Source organism: Meriones unguiculatus, chromosome 8 (assembly GCF_030254825.1).
Source record: "Meriones unguiculatus strain TT.TT164.6M chromosome 8, Bangor_MerUng_6.1, whole genome shotgun sequence".
Classification (NCBI taxonomy): Eukaryota; Metazoa; Chordata; class Mammalia; order Rodentia; family Muridae; genus Meriones; species Meriones unguiculatus.
Window position 1 is genome coordinate 110,552,239 of NC_083356.1, and position 12,812 is coordinate 110,565,050.

General features: G+C 40.1%; 2 protein-coding genes across 2 annotated transcripts in view; one reads left to right on the plus strand and one right to left on the minus strand.

Moving 5' to 3' along the window:
- Window positions 1-831: 831 nt before the first annotated feature.
- The window catches only part of Fsip2 (fibrous sheath interacting protein 2), a 75,993-nt gene continuing 64,012 nt past the window's right edge, over window positions 832-12,812 (minus strand). The window contains exons 22-25 of the mRNA XM_060390535.1: window positions 12,042-12,088; window positions 8,490-8,533; window positions 2,250-2,319; window positions 832-983 (exon numbers count right to left, since the gene is read on the minus strand). Of these exons, the coding sequence (XP_060246518.1) occupies window positions 832-983; window positions 2,250-2,319; window positions 8,490-8,533; window positions 12,042-12,088 (313 nt within the window). The remainder of the gene's footprint in view (window positions 984-2,249; window positions 2,320-8,489; window positions 8,534-12,041; window positions 12,089-12,812) is intronic.
- On the plus strand, window positions 8,950-9,270 carry LOC110566210 (large ribosomal subunit protein eL33-like). Its single transcript, XM_060390604.1, has one exon. The coding sequence runs from the start codon at window positions 8,950-8,952 to the stop codon at window positions 9,268-9,270; it is 321 nt and encodes a 106-aa protein (XP_060246587.1).

The window sequence follows — 12,812 nt, forward strand, 5'->3', positions numbered from 1 at the left end:
AGTTAACTCAAGTTAATTTTAAAGTTTGCAATAAAGAAATAACTTCTTTAAGAAACAAATAGCTTTAACCTAATTTAAACAATATACTATAAACATGTATACATTTACCTGCACATGTATGTACTGACCAATATGTTATCACACCCTATAAATTTTTGTATAATTTAATGTTTCCATGTCCTAACTAAAATCAGTCCTAATAGAACATCTATAAAACAACTTCCAGACCTTAGGTTCAAGGAACACTGTTGAAGATAAGGCAGAAAGACTGTAGGAACCAGAGGACAGAGGATATGCTGGGAGGCTGTGCATCTTGGTAATTCCAGAATTTCATCCGTAAAGTTCCATCATCATGACTTCCCAAACACGAACAAAGACAGCAACAACAGACCTGCTCCCATCAGAACAGAGTTTCAGTTCTTCACAAAGAACTACGGGCAGCTAGGGAAAGCGGGGAGCGGAGAAATGGACTCCGTCAGAAAAATCACCTAACTGGTTATACGATATCACGTGGTCAGCCCTGAAAACCATGCAGATAAGTAACATTGCTCAGACAAGATATATGTATACATGCATTCATGTGTAACAACAATTAATTTAAAAAGGGGGGCCATAAATTTGAAAGAGAGCAAGGAGGAGAGTATGGGAGTATTTGGATGGAGGAAAAGGAACAATAATGTAACTATAATCGCAATAATAAAAAAATGAAAAAATAATTTTAATAAAATGAATGCTTTTATTATACCTTTAACTGAAGTTGAGGTACTACAATAATTGGACAGTATGTTATACTTTAAATATCATTTTATTTTATAGGGAATCACAGTTTTATCAGGTGGAGAAGCCTCCGCGTTTTTCCTGGTGAGGTGGTGAGGATGATTTTGGAATACTGCCACTGGAGCGGGAGAACACCTTTGACAGAGTTGAAGATACCTTTGCTAGCACTTTAGAGCCTTGCTTGGAAATAATGTTCTTGGCCATTTCTGTTGGGGAAAAATCATAATAAACTGAGTGATTGTTGAAGCAGTTGCATTACAACAATGATTTAGAATTCAGAAGTTGGTGCTGGTAAAATAATCTGTGAAAGATAAAGCATGGTTGCCTTACTTTCACTTGATTTGCTATGCTCTCCCGAAGGCATTGGGCCCAGCAGTGTCTTCATTTATGGGTCATGAACTTTGGTGAGGTAGAAGACCCTGGCTAAGATCATACAGGTAGAGTGAGTCTAAGCTGGGAATTCAGTCCAGTGATTTTGTCTCTGGGGTGTGGTGCCCACTTGATCTTGGAGCATCTCCTGGTGGACATGCAACATCCACCGCTTGTCCCTCCTGAAAGCTACTTGAAAATACCTAATGAGCTGAAAAGGGAGATGCATTTCAATGGTCTGTGTGTGGGTTCTACTTTATACTGTTCAAGTGAAAGCAGAAATATATTAAAATGCTGTCATTTTTGGTCAATTTTGTGTAAATTTCCTTTTGAAAGTCCATAGGTATGTTCCTTTGTCATGTAAGATATAATTGCATAGATAATGAAAATGTCAGTATTTGGATTCAGTTTTCTGTATCAGCTATTAATAACCTGAATCTTTAAGAAAATATCTCAACTTATGACGACTTGTTATAGGACTTGAAAACACATAAGATGTCAAAAACCCAACATGTTCCTAGCTGTAATATATGACTTTCAAAAGTCAGGAATCCTTAAATATCCATATTTAATTTATCTTTAAAAACAAAGTAAACTCGGAAAAGGCTACTAAGAACCTCGCATTTCACTGACCAATGGCTCATGCCAGCTCCCCTGAGCCACTTACTACACTTTTCTTGCACCATCCACCTTGTTCAGCCAGCAATCCTCCCCCATGGATCACACCGCTAATGAACAAACCCAGGCCCTAAAATCCCGGGCTCTGTGCAGCCCAGCAGCCATAGAACCTTAAAGAGCTTATTATAGTGTTCCTCCTCAACTATTTCCATCTTATTGTATAGTGATAGATGTATAACTGTGGCCTAATAAATGTTAGTTACACTGTCTGTTGTTCCTTGGCCTTCAAAGTTAAAGACAATTTATATAATAAACTTTAGACCTCTACACAAATGCTATGGATACTATATCAATTTCGTATTAATAATGTATAAGGGAAAGGTCACTCATCCTGGAAAGATCAATGATAAAAATATCTACATTCACAATAATATCAATAAGAGCTACATTTTGTTGATGGTTAAATGTTTAGTTGCATTTTGTACCTGAAACATATTCCTTTGAGGGACGTGAACAGCTGGCCACACTTTTTGATCCTTCAAAGATGGTGACAAACTGTCAAGACAAATTGTCAGGCTTAGTCTTTGGACAGTAAAGACATACCAAGAATATACCAAGAAATATCCAAAGATATATCAACTATTTACGCTTTCATACAAGTGAAATCTATGTTTTACCACCTGGAGTGAGCCTCCCACTCCCGAGACTCAGGCAGGTGAATTTTACCAGCTATAGTTCTAAGGATCTGTCTCTGTGATTTGCCCGTGGCCACACAGCAACCAAAGGCTGAGCTCTGTTGACACTAGAGAAAAGTTAGCAGTTTACCCACCCCTTCTTTGCACTCATTGCAATAAACTGTATTAAATTGCAAACATGTTTCTGAGAAAAGATAAAATGATAAGAGAGAAGCAAAATGCTTCACTTTGCAACCTTCAGTTTTCTCCATAGATAGCTTATCAGTTTACAGGGTTCTGAAGCAAGAGTCACTGTGGTTTTGATATTACCAGGGACATCCAGATACTGGTTGTATTCTGGAAATTTGCATCATCTCTTTGAATGAAGGAAGAGTACCTGTCCCTAAAGGGCAAGACACAGCTACTGCCAAGGCTCCAGTTCTCAAGGTAATTTCAAGTGTTCAAGAGAAACTTCAGTGCTTCTTGGCTATTTGATAGTCTGCTACTGAGTATTCTCTGTTTAGCTCCGTACCCCATTTTAACTGGATTACTTGGTTTGTTGGAGTTTAACTTCTTGATATTCTTTGTCTATTCTGGATATTAGCTCTTTGTCATATGTAGGGTTGGTGAAGATCCTTTCCCAGTCTGTAGGCTGTCATTTGTTCTGATGACAGTGTCCTTTGCTTTACAGAAGCTTTTCAGGTTCAGGGGGTCCCATTTATTGGTTGTTGATTTTAGAGCCTGTGCTGTGGGTGCTCTGCAGGAATTTGTCTCCTGTGCAAATGAGTTCAAGGCTCTTCCCCACTTTTTCTTCTAAAAGATTTAAGTGTGACTGGTTTCAAGTTGAGGTCTTTGATCCACTTGGACTTTTAGTTTTGTGCAGGGAATTGTTCAACATCATTAGTCATCAGGGAAATATAAGTCAAAACAACTCTGAGATTCCATCTTAACATCTGTCAGAATGGCTAAAATAAAAAACTCACGGGACAGTACATGTGGAGAGCTTTTGGTAAAAGGGATCAAGTTCGATATTGGAGTGCAAACTTGTACAGCCACTTTGGAAATCAGTCTTATGCTTTCTCAGAAATTTGGAAATATCTCTTCCTCAAGACCCAGCTATACCACTCCTTGGCATAAACCCAAAAGCTACTGCACCATACGAGGACACTTGCGCAACTATATTCATAGTAGCTTTATTCATAACAGCAAAAAACTAGAAACAATACAAATGTCTCTCAACCAAAGAATGGATAAAGAAACTGTGGTCTAGCTACACAGTGGAATACTATTCAGCTATTAAAAACAAGGAAATCATGAAATTTGTAGGCAAATTGATGTATCTGGAAAAGATCATCCTTACTGAGGCAACCTAGACCCAGAAACACAAGCATGGTATATATGCACTTATAAGCAGATATTAGCTGTATAATACAGGATAACCATACTACAACCAACAGACTTAAAGAAGCTAAGTAACAAGGAGCACCCTAGAGAGGATGCTTAATTCTCATTTAGAAGGGCAAATAGAATATACAATGGAAGTGGTTGAAAGAGGGAATGGGATGGGAGCCTACCACAAATGTCCTCTGAAAAACTCCACTCAGCAAGGCATCGAAGCAGATGCTGTGACTCAAAGCCAAACTTTGGGCAGAGCCCTGGGAGTCTTATGGAAGAGTGCGGGCATAGAAGGATCTGGGACAGACAGGAGCTCCGCAGAAGACCAACAGAGAAAATAAATCTGGGCCCAGGGGGTCCTGCAGAGACTGATGTACCAACCAAGAACCATGCATGGAGATAACCTAGATTCCCTGCTCAGATGTAGCCCATGGCAGCTCAGGCTCCCTGTGGGTTCCCTAGTAAGGGGAGCAGGAGCTTTCTCTGACATGGACTCTGTTGCCTGCTTTTCTATCACTTCTCCTCAGATGGGGGTTGGGGGGTGCTTCCAGGCCACAGAGGAAGAGGATGCAAGCAGTCCTGATGAGAATTGATAGGCTGGGGTCAGTTAGTAAAGGAGGAGGGCTCCCCATTTCTGAGGGCTATGGGAGGGGGTGGGGGAAGAAGGACGGAGGGAGGAACTGGGATGAAACTGAGGGGTTCTATGATTGGGCTGTAAAGTGAATAAATTAAAAAGAAATAAATTCAAAGAAGCCAAAACCATTCAATGGAAAAAAGACAGCATCTTCAACAAATGGTGCTGGTCCAACTGGATGTCCACATGCAGAAAAATGAAAATAGATTTATATTTATCACCCTGCACAAAACTAAAGTCCAAGTGGATCAAAGACCTCAGCATAAAACCAGATACTCTAAAGCTGTTAGAAGAAAAAGTGGGGAACAGCCTAGAACTCATTGGCACAGGAGACAACTTCCTGAACAGAACACCAACAGCACAGGCTCTAAGAGCAACAATCAATAAATGGTACCTCATGAAACTGAAAAGCTTCTGTAAAGCAAAGGACACTGTCATCAAAACAAAACGACTGCCTACAGATTGGGAAAGAATCTTCACTAACCCTTTATCTGACAGAAGACTAATATCGAGTATATACAAAGAACTAAAGAAGCTGAAAAGCAGCAAACCAAGTAATCCACTTAAAAAATGGGGAACAGAGCTAAACAGAGAATTCTCGACAGAGGAATATCGAATGGCAGAGAAACACTTAAAGAAATGCTCATCCTCATTAGCCATCAGGGAAATGCAAATCAAAACGACCCTGAGATATCACCTTACACCCATCAGAATGGCCAAGATGAAAAACTCAAGTGACAACACATGCTGGAGAGGCTGTGGAGAAAGGGGAACCCTCCTCCACTGCTGGTGGGAATGTAAACTGGTACAACCACTCTGGAAATCTATCTGGCGCTTTCTAAGACAATTAGGAATAGCGCTTCCTCAAGACCCAGCTATACCACTGCTAGGTATATACCCAAAGTTTGCTCAAGTACACAAAAGGGATACTTGCTCAGCCATGTTTATAGCAGCTCTATTTGTAATAGCCAGAACCTGGAAACAACTCAGATGTCCATCAACGGAGGAATGGGTACAGAAATTGTGGTATTTTTACACAATGGAATACTACTCAGCAATCAAAAAGGAGGAAATCATGAAATTTGCAGGCAAATGGTGGGATCTAGAAAAGATCATTCTGAGTGAAATATCCCAGAAGGACAAAAACAAACATGGTATATACTCACTTATATAGACCTATATGATATGATAAACATAATGAAATCTATACACCTAAAAAAGATAATCAATTGAGCGGACATGGGGTAAGATGATCAATCCTCGTTTAGAAAGACAGATGGGATGTGCATTGAACGCATGACAGGAGTCTACTGAGCGCATCTGAAAGACTCTAACTAGCAGTGTTTTCAAAGCAAAGACTCACGACCAAACCTTCGGCAGAGTACAGGGAATCATAAGAAAGAAGGGGAGTTAGTCTGATGGGGAAAGGATAGGAGCTCCACAAGGACCAAATATATCTGGGCACAGGGTCTTTTCTGAGACTGACATTCAACCAAGGACCATGTATGGATATAACCTAGAATCTCTGCTCAGATGTAGCCTGTGGTAGCTCAGTAACCAATTGGTTTCCCAAAGTGAGGGGAACAAGAACTATTTCTAACAGGAACTCAATGACTGGCTCTTTGGTCTCCCCACCCCCCAAGGGAGGAGCAGTCCTGTTAGGCCACAGAGGAGGGCTTTGCAGCCAGTCCTGAAGATACCTGATAAAACAGGATCAGATGAATGGGGAGGAGGTCCCCCCCCTATTAGTGGACTTGGAAAGGGGCACGGTGGAGATGAGGGGGGGAGGGAGGGACTGGGAGGGAATGAGGGATCGGGACACGGCTGGGATACAGAGTTAATAAAATGTAACTGATAAGAAAAAAAATAAAATTAAAAAAATTATAATCTAATGCAAGTGAAAAAAAAAGAAATAAATTTAAATCTAAACTCCCCCCCTCCCCAGGGAGGAGCAGCCCTGCTAGGCCACAGAGGAGGACTTTGCAGCCAGTCCTGAAGACACCTGATAAACCAGTATCAGATGAATAGGGAGGAGGTCCTCCCCAATCAGTGGACTTGGAAAGGGGCAGGGAGGAGATGAGGGTGGAAAGGTGGGATTGGGAGGGAGAGAGGGAGCGGGATCCAGCAGGGATACAAAGTTAACAAACTGTAATTAATATTAAAAAAATAAAAATTTAAAGAAAATCTAAAAAGGAGGAAGAAACAACCTTATCAGACAATGAAAAAGGGAGAGAGAAACTTCAGAGAGACTTGCATGTTTTCTTTCCTATGTCTCTCCATGTAATCTTTCTCAGACTTTGGAGTCTAAGACTGTAGAGTCCTACCAGACTTTGCCCCCATAGTCTTCTTGTTAGAATGGCCTAGGGCTCTCTTCTCCTTGTATGTTATGTTTCATACTCTGCTGGATTGCAGCCACCTCCAATTTCTGATGACAACAAAGCACAGCAATAAAATGAAAGTAACAGGTCCACTCCATACTTTTCATCAGCTTGGAAGCTTACACTCTCTTGTAAGAAGCATTTTCTTTTAGAATTTTAGATGGCATCTCATCTCCATGACCAACACTTGTCAAAGCAAGGAGGTGTGAATGGCAGCAGGAGAAACAAACAAGCAAAAAGCTCCTCTTCACCACCAGGGTTTATGTCATCAAAGTCTTTTAAGCAAACTTCATTTTCTCTTTTCTTTCTATGAAATTTCAAAGTTGTACCATGAAATAGTGAAAGAAAATGGAAGAAACAGTATTGACTGCTCTTTGAGCTTTGATTTTCCCAGGCTGGATGTATAGTATTTATGTTCAGATCCTCATACTGTTACCAGGTTTCAGTTGTAATCGATTCGGGATATGCGGGTAGGAGGGAGCAAGTTCATGTAGAGATGCGAGAATGACAGTTTTATCCATCTCTCAGCAATGGAGAGGAGAGCAAACAAGAGGTTTACCAGAGCAGAAGGCTGTGGACTCGTTAGGAATTTAGAATCATTCAAAGAATGTTGATGGCTCCCAGACTTGAACATCAGAGCCTCTCTTCCATTGACATATTATTTTATTTTCTTCAAGGTATGAATTAACTGAGTTGGAGATTGTTACATAGATGCTTAAAGGTTGAGTGTAGAAGTAAATTTTTTTTAATTGGCAAAAAATTGTTTAAGTGTGAACAGGTTTTTATTAATTGGCTCTTAAAGCAGCACTATTTTGTAATACTATGAAGTTTCTGAGTTGCTGGTCATTTTGTAATTCTGTATTCACTGAGGTGGGGTAAGTTATGAAGCTGATTTAAAATAAACCAAGAAGACATTGTGAAAAAGAATAAAGAGAGCTGGATGCCATGTGTCTAAACTCAGCATGCAGGGGGACAGAGGCAGGCAGAGCTCAGTGAGTTTGAGGCCAGCCTGGTCTACAGAGCAGGTTCAGGCCTGCCAAGGCTACACAGAGAAACCCTGTCTTGGAAAAACAAAACAAAACAAAAGAAAAAGAATAAAAACGAATAAAAAAAGAATTAAAAAAAGAATATACGGCCGAATCTATTCACTGAAAGGGTTGAGGGAGGAGAGTGTTCCTCAGACCATACCATGCGAGTTGGCTGCATGTAAAGTCATTCTGTGGGAATAGTGCAGCATCTTTGAGGCTACCCTGTGTCCTGTTCACATCTACAACTTAATCACTGGACGCTTAGCACTAGGCACAGTCAAGTAACTCTCACCTTTAGGCTTTTCTTCAGAGAGAGATCAAGCTATTAATGCAATTGAAGTTAGGTGCTAAGAACCAGCAGCGACTTACTCTACTCACCTACAAAAGGAATTCTGATTCAACTCCAAGGAGCAAAAACTTTCAAAAAGGGAATTTCAGATATGAAGGACAGGTCTCATTCAGATGGGGAGATCTGAGTGAGAAGGAATTGTTTATAGGGTAATGTTTCCTGATGTTCCTCAATAATGCCTCTCAGTCTCTGATAGAACTTGAAAACTGAGCTATTTTCAACTGGATCCCAGTATACAGAAATTAGAAGATATTGAAAATCATTTACCTGAACAGTGTTTGAGTCACTTGTGTGTAGTTCCTGAGAACTTTCTGTAAAAGGCAGGAAAAAATTTCATATACATATACATGCATACATACATACAGACATACATACATATATTTGTTGATATTAATCCAGTATTTTCATATGAGATCATATAACATAGACATGTAGGGTTATTATTTTTAATGCATAGGCAATTGGGACAAGTTTGAAACAAATGAGAGATCTAGAATAATAGAGCTGGTATTTGCCTTCCGCTTGGAAATTTCTCAGGAGAGACAAGCTCTGCGTGTCAGTAGCTGGACATCTACGCAAGGCCACTCAGGCCTTGTGCCTGTTTTCCTAAAGCTCAAAAGACAGATCATCAGACATCTTTGCACCTGGGAAGGTGAGAGAAGCTTTTGCTGCTGAGCATCGGGGCAGGTGTCCGGGGCCTGCTGGGAGCAGGACTTCTAAGCAGCAAATGTGGTACAAGGCCATTTTTGCTGGCTACGAGCGAGGGCTCCGGAACCAAAGACAGCGTACAGCTCTTCTTACAATTGTGGATGTTTATGCCCGAGAGGAAACAGAATTCTACCTCTGGAAGAGGTGTGCTTATGTGCATAAAGCAAGAAACAATACAGTGACTCCTGGAGGCCACGCAAACAAAACCAGAGTGATCTGGGGAAAAGTAACTCGGGCCCATGGGAACAGTGGCCTGGTTCCTGCCAAATTCCAAAGCAACCTTCTTGTAAAGGCCACTGGACACAAAATCCGTGTGATGCTGTACCCTTCCCGGATTTAAACTAAAGAAAAGTAAATAAATAAAAGTGGATTTGTGAAAAACAAACAAACAATGGAAGACAGATTATCTTAATGCTGAAGCTTAAGGGACCCTCCAACTTTAGCATGTCTATATTGTTTAATTACGAACGATAAGCGAGCCAGGCATGGTGACACACACTCTCAGCAGAGGTAGTCTAATCTTTGTGAGTTCAAAGCCTGCCTGGTCTCCATAGCAAATTCCAGTGCAGACAGAGCCGCATAAAAAGAGCCTGACTCAAAAACAGAACACATAAATGCATTAAAGAAGAAAGCTATGATGTTTTGAAATGGTGAGTCAATACTCAGAGAAAATCCAGGGGAATCACATCAGATCAAAAAGTTGCCTGAGTCTTCAAGGGAGATGAGCATATCATTGAAACACAAGCAAGTAGAAACTAATTTGCAAGCAAAGGTTCCTGGAGACCCATTGTCAAGGAGACAACTAATGTAGCAGAGAAACTCTGTTGAGTCTTAGCTTCATTGCTTAGAACTGGCTGACAAATTAAATCTGAATTTTCTGGCTCAGTTTTCTCATAAGTAAAATGGAAACGAGACTATTCATTTTGACTAAATTATAAGAAGACAAGAGGACATAGAGTGCGTTCAAGTACTGTGTACACACTAAGTTATCAAAACCCATCACAAATAGATAGACATTATTCTTTGGAAGAAATATAGATTCCAGAAAAAAGTAAAAGTAAAAAAAAATATCAGCTAAAGAAGAATTATTGGGATGGCTGACAAAATTAGTAACTTTACGATTGAATAGTTATATTCCTTAGGGATTTGGTTCTACTTTATATTGTACACAAGTGAACTGACTTTAGTTTTGAAATTATTGAAAATATTTGGGTTTAATATGAGGGCCATAACTGTGGACACCAGTTGTTCTTGTTGCTTAGGCACACATAGGCACATAGGCATTAGGACCATCTACTCAGCTGCACTGATTAAGAGTTATATAAAAGTTCCAGGTATTTAATCGGCTCAGCTATACACACTTACTTGAGATTTTGTTTTGTATTGTATGAAATTAGGCCTAAGCATGTTGAACCTGACCTCCCCACTGAAATTTATATTGAAATATCCAACAATTCATGTTTTCTCAGCTTCGATGTCCAATGGATACTTTAGTCTCATAACAAACTGTTTCACATTCTTCCTCTCCACTCCTTTGGCTTCATTCATTCCTGTATCACTCAATGTTTTTAACATCTAGATGCCAATATGTTGTTTTGGGCTTTGATGAACATCAATTCAGCAAGCTGATTTTCAAAGAAGCAGTCAAGATTAAGTAATTAAAAGACACAGCATTTAGACAACTGCACTGGAGAAAGTGAAGCAAATACGTGACCTAGATAAGGCACAGAGGCCGTTAATTTCATCTCAGGGGCTGGGATCAGAAGAGACCTCTCTGGGAAAGTGAAATGGAAAAAGTCTAAGGTGAGAAAAGAATAAGACAGGCTAAAGAGAAAGAATACTCCAGAAGTGAAAGGCTCTTCGGGATGGAAGGACAGCAGAGTTTTCTGGGGCAGAGGAAGCCACAAGGGAAATGGAGGTACAAATGGAAGAAATGGAGGACAGTGATGAGCTAATGATGGAAGGTCTTGAACTATTACAGTCTCTTCAAATTATGTCCTTAGTAAAGCAGAAAGGACTCTTCAACTTCTGGATTTATCTAATGTTCTTATCATTGGACTCTTCACCTCAAGCTAACATGTAAATCCCCAAAGAAAATGCATAATACAAACACCCAAGCAAGACAAAGCAAAATAATTCACAAAATCTCACCACAGGAAGCGAGCCCTAGTGTGCACTTGCAGACAGGCGCTGAGGAGTGAGAGCCGAGACCAGCGCTAGGCAGTTCCCAGCCGGACCTTTTCCGGGCCGGACCTTAGAGCCTGTTTCAGAACTCGGAAATCTCCCTGGTGACTAACATCATGCTTACAGGTTGTGATACCTCCATGGTGTTCAAACACAATTACAACTGACAATGGTGAAAACTCCCCCTGCACCCAAGTTGAGAGAAAACTACCCCGTACCATGTCGAGTAGGTTTCAGGGCCACAGTCAGGATACGTTTGCGGCTTGAATTTCAAGCCCACACTGTAGTAAAATCGACCCTTATACCTCTTCTCTGTACTGCTATTATCTAGTCAGATTTATCTCCCAAGGTCTGAACTAATATTGGACTAAACCGTCCTAAAAATGGGGTAAGATGTCCATGAAAGCTGATATTTTAAAAAGTGAAACAGCTCATTCTAGCCAGACTTGAAAGTGAACACTCTAGCTGGTCTTTAGAGGGCCTCTGGAGCCTAATAGGGGTGCGCGCTGGTCTTTAGAGGGCCTCTGGAGCCTAATAGGGGTGTGCACTGGTCTTTAAAGGGCCTCTGCATCCTAATAGGGGTGCGCTCTGGTGGAGCAAAGCGTAACTTCTCCACGAGAAAATTAAATCCAGTTCTAGTCCAGATATAAAGCTAGCATAACAATACATGCTTCTTTTCTCCCAGGAAGATGGTCATGATAAATTTACATACTTCTGATCAAATTCATGTAAGACAAAGCGTTCAGCTAGTTTTATTAGCTGGTTGAAATGATAATGGATGCTTCCCCAAAACAAACATCCTAAATAGAAAAATAAACACTTTCAAGGTTGATAACTAACGTTTTCTAACCTAAGTAATTAGGCTATCACAATAGTCAACAAAGTTTCTTGTTCATCAGTTTTTAAAAGTTAAGAAAAATATCCAACCTTCTAATGCATTAGCCTTTGGATCTGGTACACATTCTTCTGCTTCACTAAAATAAAAAGAACAAATTTTAATGTGTACATTTAACAAATGAAGAAGATACTGGCTAACAGCAATATGTCCTTCTTCCTATGAACACAGACATGGGACAGCATGTGCTGTGTCATGTCACTGAGAACACTGACATTGCTGTGCAAACATGGTCTCATGCCTCCTGACCATGTTTTGTACTTAACCAGTGATATCCCTTCTTCCTTTATACCTCCAGGAAACCACTATTTTACTTTGTGTCTTAAGGATTTTGCCTACTCTGGATAAGCAGAATCAAAGCTACGTTTGTCATTTTGTGATTTAATGTCCAACATCATCCACATTCATGCGTACTGCACCAAGTACTGATTTTCTTTAAATAGTAGATATATTCTAAAGAATTTGTAAGAATTCATCCACTGATAAACATTGTATGTTGCTTACTTTGCTGCTCTGTTGTGAATCATGCTGCTTTGGATACAAGTTCACAAATATCAGTTGCAGTACCTGCTCTCAGGTCTTTGAGAAATATACTCAAAATTTCTGGGTCACATGCTTGTTGCATGCCAAGTTCTTTAGGAAAGCTTCACACTTCTTTTAACAGTGATTTCACAATTTTATAATTTTACCATCAGTGCATAAAGGTTTCAATTTCTTTTCATCCTCAGTACTCATTTTCTTTCCTTCCTCCTTATCCTCCCTTTTCCCTTCAGCTATTCTCATGGGTTCAAATGGCATATTCT